Source organism: Megalops cyprinoides, chromosome 14 (genome assembly GCF_013368585.1).
Source record: "Megalops cyprinoides isolate fMegCyp1 chromosome 14, fMegCyp1.pri, whole genome shotgun sequence".
In the NCBI taxonomy this organism is placed as follows: domain Eukaryota; kingdom Metazoa; phylum Chordata; class Actinopteri; order Elopiformes; family Megalopidae; genus Megalops; species Megalops cyprinoides.
Window position 1 is genome coordinate 2196786 of NC_050596.1, and position 8477 is coordinate 2205262.

Genomic DNA, 8477 nt, shown 5'->3' on the forward strand with positions numbered 1-8477 from the left:
GTCATGTTGCTGTCTATTTTTTAACGTTAGCTTCTTGACGGTTAACAGTAAAGTCGACAGCAGAGTGGTCGTTATTACAAGCAAGAGTAATCACTCCATCTACGAACGTCAGCATATACATACCTGAAAAATGTAAGTAGTACGAGTGCCCTGCCATAACGTTACATTAGATTTACGGTTAACGTTAATGAATATTTAATTTTCCAAAATTCATCTGCTTTGCCTAGCGAGGCAGACTTGCTAACGCTACTGTTTGACCGTGATCAAATCAAATATAAACGCCAGCATACGAGTAAATCACAAAATAACAACGCGAGCTAATTAATTTTCTGATGTGAAACGTCGCTGGGTAAATCGGCAAACGTTAGCTAGATACATTGTTTGGGGACTAGCGAGCTAACGTAACCAAATGCATATTAAGTTAACCTTACAGCTCGTCCGATATTTATTTATTTATTTACTTATTTAACCAAGTACGATGAAAATGTTGTTGCCGTAAATTCATCTGTCTAGATTAGTTAAAATAATTAGACATTAACGTTGTCTAGGCTATCTGAGTAGACTTACGTGATATACAGTAGACTACACCATGATATGTAATTTAACTGACGTTAGTTATCCCTAATTTCATCATCTTTCACATAAAAATGTTAAAAACAAACGCTTTCGGGTCTGATTTTTATTCATATAAGAGAATGCAGATATCATCCAACAGTGGTAACATTAAATTAATAGTTCTGAGTGTGCTGTTGGGCCATTGGAACGCCAACCCATAACAACAGAGCCAAAATGACCGTTTACAGACTTCATCAACTACCTAGTAAACGTTAGCGTCGTAGCCAGTAACGTACGATCCTGACATAGCCAGGATCTACTATATTGAAATTATTTGTTCTTGGCATTTTTTTAAACATGTATGTATCGCCAGTTACGCCACTCCTGTCAGTGCCACTGCCATCATGTGGCCTCCCATATTGAGAAGAATAGATAGATAGTTCAGGATTGTTGGGGGGCGGGGGGGAGTTTTGGGGGATTTACACAGTTACGAGGGTAAATTTACAAGTCAATGAGTTCTAATCAACTTTGGACTTCTAGGTTCGTTGAAATTAAGTGCGAAATGAAGGGTGAAAATGGAAAATGCGATCCAAATCACTTAATGATGGAGATGGAATCTTGGATGTTTGATGTAATTGTTAGCTATGTGTTTAATAACACAAAATCAAATCAAAACTACCTTGATGCCCTACTATTAGGCGTGTTTTCATCCCTCTGTTTACAGAGTGAGTGCTTTGCTCAACCAAGCTCTGTACATTGAGTGCAGAGGCCACTCCAGCTCCAGTGCCCTCATGCCAGCTCTCTCGGTCACATTTCACAATGTCTTCCTCTGCAGTGTGTGTTGACCCTCCATTGTACAAACTGAGGAGCGCGCTCGTGGCACGGTGTAAATTCCCATGGATCCCCAGAACAACAAAGCATGGCCACCTGCTGGCTTCCACAGGAGGGGTTCCAACCCCCATGCAGAGGAGGTGCTGCTACCATCCACATCTCACTGTACGGCAAACACCCAGACGGACTACCGGGACAGCGAGGTGCAGACAGAACCCTACAACCCCAGCTTTGTGGTTTGTCCCGGGTCCCCCCCTGAGATCCTAACCTTGGCAACGCTGACATTGGGTAGGCGCTGTGGTCTCTGCCTTCTCATGGTAACAACAGTGCCCACTAACAAGTTATGTTTTACTATAGTTTCAATAAAAGGAGGCAGATCAAGCTACAAAAGTTGAGTCTTTGTTTTGTTTTCATATAGAACAAGTTGAAAACAGAATGGTAATTGAACAAAGGTTTTCCAGAACTAGAGCTGGTATTGTTAAAATAGGTTCTATTACTGTACTAAAAACTGGTCTTTTTAAAAGGGTTTCTGTTACTTTGTGGAACTGGGCTTATTAAAAGGGCTTCAGTTATTGTGTGGTGTGTTTGATCCTCAGATGGATTTCATTCTTGTATGTGCACTCTAGGTCATGGCCTCCTGATTGGACTGCGAGAAGTGGAGAGGGTGGAGTGGGTGAGGAGGCAGAGGGCCCAGGAGGCCACATTGCCACCCTATGATGACCTCACTCAAGTTGCCCGGAGAGAAAGGATGATGAAGGAGATGGAGCGGGAGAAGTGGGCCTTTAGAGAGAAGGAGATACAGAAGTTAGTGATGGCCATGCTACTCTTCCTCTGTTAAAATAACAAAGAAACTGCTTGTCAGTTACTGGGCACCAAGCTGTGGTGGCAGCACAGTATGGGTTGTAATTGATTACATGACATTGCCCCTAACCGCAGATAACATTGCTCTTACAAACTACCACTAACACGATTCACCACTACACTACACTGCTGGGGTGGCATGTGAGATTGGGCCACAACACAAACCCCACTGAAGGCCACTGTATTGCACTCTTTCCCTGTAATTAAGAGTTCACATTCTTTTATTTTCTCTCTTACAAATGATCAATTTATATAGGTTGCTGTTTATTGAAGCAATTCAGGTTAAGTACCTCACTCAAAAGCACAAGAGAAATGCCCTACCTGTGAAAGGAACCTCACAGGCTCAAGTGCTTATTCTGTACGCCACACAGTCACCCCTGTAATGCTTCCCCATGCTCCACCCTGCACTGTGCTCATGACCCCTTTGTGTCACTGTCCATCTGCAGGCTACACGATTTCCGCTTAGACCAGCTGATCAAGCACTTGTGGCAGAGAGAGGAGAGGATACAGGAGGTCACCATGAAGCGCCTCGACAAGCGCTTCTCCCAGCGCCAGCGTGACCGGGACAGAGAGATTGAGAAAATGCGCAGAGATTACCTGGCCTGTCAGTACTGTACACTTCCTCTTCTCCCTCAGATAGCTATAAGTGGAGAAGCCATTGTCTTTACGGTAGCATGGATAGAATCCCTGCCTACCATTATGCTCTATGACAGATGTTTTATGTCAAAATGATCAAAATTCACAATAACTTTCTGTATACCACTTATAAGTCAGTCTGGTGTTGTAATTGTCGACATACTCAGTGTTGGTGGTTTGTAGATGTGCTGATTTAATTCTCTTACATTCTTTTTGTGATCACTTTAAACAGTTGAATGTGATGAGGACCTTGTGAGAGACAGGGTGGGGCTCCAGTTGGATAGAAATAAATGAAAGAAATGCATCTCTGCTCAGACATTGGTGACGTTTGTGACTGCTTTGGCCTCAGCTATCAGGAGACTGACAGAGTACCAGAGAAATGCGGGAGGGAAGGTGGACACACGTGACACCGTTAAGGTGTACGCTAAACACACACTGCGGACGTGCGACCCTTGCTTGCAGGAAGGCCAGTCCTCTGATCTGGCTTCCAGGATTAATGAGGTGAAGACCAAGTACCTCAGCACTTATGAAGGTTTGTCAAACTTATACACAGACTGAGTCCCACAGTGGTCTCAATAGATATACTGTTGTAGGGCTGTTTTGTGGGAACAATGTTTTGTAATCAGAAAATGCAAGTATCATCACACCAGTTTCTTGTCTTGTATAGTAGTATCCACCCTTTTTCTAAAAGAATAACTATGAATACCAACACAACTGGATATATCCATTACTGGTTAACCTTGATAATACCCCTTATTTACCCTGGTAATACCCTTTATTAACTCTTCATATGGGCATGTACCATTTACCTTCTAGACCTCCTGCAGCTGGAGGCTAGTCTACCATCTTCAGTCACAGAGCCTCTCATTGAAGCCCCCCGACCAAAGGACTTTAAAGGGTTCATCAAGCGTGCCGATCGTCATGAGATGAAGCTGATGCAGGCTCACCAGGTAGCGCAACCTCAAGTGAGCGAGAGCAAATATTCTGCTGGCTCATTTGATGGGAAAACGGAGAAGTTGTGCACAGTGTGGCTTTGATTGCCTTCCCATGAAGCACAGTGAAAGAGTATGATTTGTTTTAAGATTATCAGTTTATAAGTGAGGCAGTTGGAAAAAATGAGTTTTCCAGAAGCAAAATCTACTATAGCATAGATGTGTTTGAACCACGCACAGTCTTCCTTAGATACCAACAAGTGGCTGACTATAGAGTCGTTCAGTAATTTGGTACAGTTGTGGTTATGAGTTCAGCACCCTGGTGGGACATGATGTACCTCTGAGCATGGCACTTAGATAAGATTGCTCCAGTAGGCCTCCAGATGTACTGGTGTGTTTACCGTTCTCTGCACCCAGAACAGCGCTGCTGCTCACCACTTCAGAAGGTAATAACACACTGCATTAGAGACCTTGAAAACAATTGAAGCAGAAATTGCATGACTCATCACAGAATACTGGCAAACACTTGACAGCAGAGTGTTTGTTCTCTGAACAGATGCAAAGGTGTCATCCCAGAGCCACAAATGGAGGGGGTGGTGGTGTTACTGTAATGCTATGATTAAAAAAGTAGTTACACATTAGTTTAGACAAAGGGGTAACACTATGGTAACAGCATGGTAACATATAGTGTAAACTCAATGCAGTTACATGACAGTTCCCTAGAGAGTATTTCTCATTTCTCAGATATAAATAGCAAGTTAAGTCATATTGAAAATAGTGGTATTCAATTCATTATAAAGTGCTACCAAGACAAGTGAATGGATGAAGGACTAGGTAAGAGGCGTTCTCATGAAGACAGTGAGATCTAGGGGGGTGGCAGTGTAGAGGTTAAGGAGCAGGACTTGTAAAAGATTGCCAGTTCAATTCCCCACTGGCACACTGCTGCTGTACCCTTGGGCAAGGTACCTAACCCACAATTGCCTCAGTAAATACCCAGCTGTATAAATGGATAACATTGTAAAAACTTGTAACTCATGTAAGTCGCTGTGGATAAGAGTGTCTGCTAAATGCCAATAATGTAGTATACTTGCAGTGCACTGAGAGGCAGATGTGTTAGAGCTGTGACTGCAGAAGTTCTCCCCTCAGGAACTAAAGGGTGCAGAGATGTTTGAGGAGAAGCCACTCCGATTTCTCATTGATCTGGAGAAACCACGTCCCCCAACTCCAGTAACTGACGCACCTCCTGAGGTACCGTGTCCTCCACACCCCAGTGGGGCTCCTATGGTTTTAATTTCAAAATGCCTGGGTACTAAATCACAGCATTTCTACTTAGTTTTCATCAGCAATGTTTGTGCCCTGTTGTTAAGTACATATTCTCCATTAGGGGGATGAGGAGAAGCAACTGGCTCTCATTTTCATGCAGAAACTGTTGAGAGGAAGATCCATTATGAATATGGTGAGTCGCTTGTGCTTTACCTGTATGGGCAAAGTAAAAATTCAGCGCTTCCAAACAAGATTCAGAGGCTCTCCTTGTGTGCGTTTCAGATGTTCGAGGGGAAGGAGAAGCGTTGGGAGCTGATCCAGGAGCTGCGCACAACTCACGCACTGCAGAGGGAGGAGCAGGAGAAGCAGAAGGTGCAGAGACAGGTTACACTGGACCTGCAGAAACAGAGAGAGCTGCACAACCACATGGTGAGAGAGACATGTCCCATACAGATACACAGAGAGACACAAGGAGTGAGATTTCCCTTAAAGACTTAAGAGAAATTTCCCATACAGCTACAAGAGAGAGTACTGTATGGACATATGTAGAGATATTTCCCGTACAGGTACAATAAGAAAGATTTGTAATATGCCAGCAAGTAAAATGCTATAGCACACTTGTTCTTAATGGGCTCAGTGTATTTGCTGTTTCATGTCCCCTGTTCACCCCACCTCACTGTCTCCTACATACTATTTGCTTTTTGATGTTCCCTGGATGCTAACCGCATTTTCAGAATCTAAATATAGGGTAACACTTTCTGTGAGTTGTCCTACACAAGAGACTTTTGATACATAACATCTTCGTAAGCACTGTATACACATCTATAAAGACTTGCACCAACTGAAACCACCATCACCATCTCATGGTCCATATCAAAAATGTCTTTACCTTGACAAACTTTAGTGAATGAGAATGTTATTATTATATAACTTATGCCAAGCATTATCACATTCTATGGCAACCTGTGTCAGTTGATGTACGTTTTTACGAACATTCACAAAGTGCTTGTGAAAGCTTTATGCTGCTTGACCCCAGAAAAAACAGACTATGCAATTTCCCTCTTTCAGGTGTCAATGCGGGAAAGTTACCTTCAGGGCCTGGCAGGCAGGGTTGTGGTGGACACATTGGACTTTGTGTAAAAGTAGCTGGTGCATCAGCAGGTAGCATGGCGGTGGGTCCATGTCCCAGCTTTGTGAGAGGCATAGACATTTTTCCTTCTATAATAAACTAGAGCAGAATGAAAGAAATTACTGGCTTTTTTGTGTCAATAGGAAAATTCACCTCTTTGAAGCCTTTGAGATTTAAAAAAAAAGAAACATAAGAACAGCAGAGAATTTCAAAAGCCACTTTTTTTAATTTGGCATTGTATTGTATATTTGGTTTAGCTTAATTTTCTAAATTACTTAAAGATTTGTACCAATTATAGATAATTACTATCACCTTAAGTATAACTTGTGTTCCATGAGTCAGTTCCATGCATACATATTTTCAATGCACAGACCTCCAGAAAGTCACCAGTTCATTGGTACACAGTTGTAGCTGTTAAACAGGTCAACCATGCTCATATTTCAGTTCAGTTCAGTTCAGATAAATTTTATTTGTATAGTGCTTTTCAGTAAGTGAAAAGCAAAGGCTGCCTTTCAGAAAGCATGTATAACCAAGGCCACCATTGCCTGTTCCCAACTGAGTGCACCCTATGGTGCAAATATTGTTTCCACAAAATGCCAACGTGCTGCTAAACAGATTCAGTAGTGGTTTCATGAATACCAGGATGAATTCAAACAGCTTCCATGGCCTTCCCAACCACCAGGTCTAAATATGATTAAATCTTTTGTAAGGTGGGAATGGGAGACGCTTGACAACATACGGACTGTGGCACACTAAAATAAGGGACTGTTGCTCAAGTAAGCATTCTTGGGCCATAAATGACAAGAAATGTGGCCCCGCTCCTCCACACCAAGGAACTGTACGACAGGATGGGTCACCAGGGGGTAGGGAGAGTCAGAGGGCACGGGATCTTGATGATCCCAAATCCCTCAGGGACCCTTCCTCCTGACCAGTGGTGAAATCCCAACCTGCAACTATCAACTATTATTTCTGTATATTCTGTTTGGTTCAAGGTACACATGTCTTGTTTGGTCTCATTTTGATCCATACAATGCAAGTAGCAAAGGGGTGATAGTTCTATAACAGTAGAGGGTCTCCTAACCCTTAGTCTGAAAATCTGCTCAGCAAGCTGAAAGAATGAACACCAATGCACATGCCCCAAATAACGGGACAAGAATAAACACCAGCACCAATCAATAGCCAGATAAGGACAAAACCTATTGGGGCTCGGTCCCCACCTCATGTGCTGACCAAGTCCTTATGGTTTGAGTATATAAAGGGAAAGATTTCTGCACTCAGGGAGCCCATCAGAACAGCCTCCTGCGCATTAAGCATATAGCCATGTGACTCCGTATAGGGAGCCCGTCAGAACGGCCTCCTGCGCATTAAGTGTATAGCCATGTGACTCTGTATAGGGAGCACTGTTAGCACGGACTCCTGCACACCAAGCGTATAGCCACATGACTCCGCATTGGTAATCTGTGTATATTTGCCATCATTTGCACTCTGCCATACTGTTTACTGTAATGCTGGAACTTCTACCTGATTGGAATACTTTTAATTGGGACAATTTGGATTAATAAAAATATTAACCTTAACCTTTGTTTGTGATTTCTCATTTGGCCATTTCTAACGACGCACGTAGCAGGATTCGAGGTTTTTCCGTATGTTCTTGCCGTACCGCTCACTGATACTTACGCTCATAGTCAGTCTTAAGTATTGCACTATTCTGACGAGTCTGCAGTCCCTAGGTGGGCCGCCTAACATATATTCTATGATTTAGAGTATAACACGGCAGCGAGTTATATTAAATGTGCTGGTACGGTATCCTACGTCGTGGACTATGTAGCATGATCACCTACAAGCCAAAGCAAACTAAGAATTCCTGGGATGCTAAGTAGAATTGGGAATTGGGGAACTAAAACGTAGGTTGGCATAAAATGGAGTCAGATTTGAGATATTTGATAGGCAGATTTTAGCATCACTACTTCCAAAGACGGAAATGCACGCATCTGCCTTCAACAGCCACCACTTCCCTCATTGGTTGTGACTGGCTGTCCTACACTTTCTAGGAAATTGGGGAACCAATTTTTTTTGGGTTTTTTTATAACTAAGAAATAATTCAGTTTGATGCTGATTTGAAGCTCCTATGAGAATGTAGCTCCATAGTATGCTAATGTCATCCTCATGTGCTTCCTTCTAAACCATGCACTATCACAGCTAGTCACTGCTCCATCAGTAGGCAGTCACTGCTTGAAAAGCAGCCAGTGGTTGCTCCAACCACAACCAGT

General features: G+C 42.8%; 1 protein-coding gene across 1 annotated transcript; it reads left to right on the forward strand.

Annotated features, from left to right (window-relative positions):
• The first annotated feature begins 59 nt into the window (after window positions 1-59).
• Window positions 60-6218, forward strand: LOC118789167 (cilia- and flagella-associated protein 91-like). Its single transcript, XM_036545492.1, has 10 exons — window positions 60-132; window positions 1391-1674; window positions 2013-2190; window positions 2694-2851; window positions 3233-3415; window positions 3700-3833; window positions 4962-5063; window positions 5200-5271; window positions 5361-5507; window positions 6147-6218. The coding sequence occupies exons 2-10, from the start codon at window positions 1452-1454 to the stop codon at window positions 6216-6218; spliced, it is 1269 nt and encodes a 422-aa protein (XP_036401385.1). The 5' UTR covers window positions 60-132; window positions 1391-1451.
• The last annotated feature ends 2259 nt before the right edge of the window (window positions 6219-8477 follow it).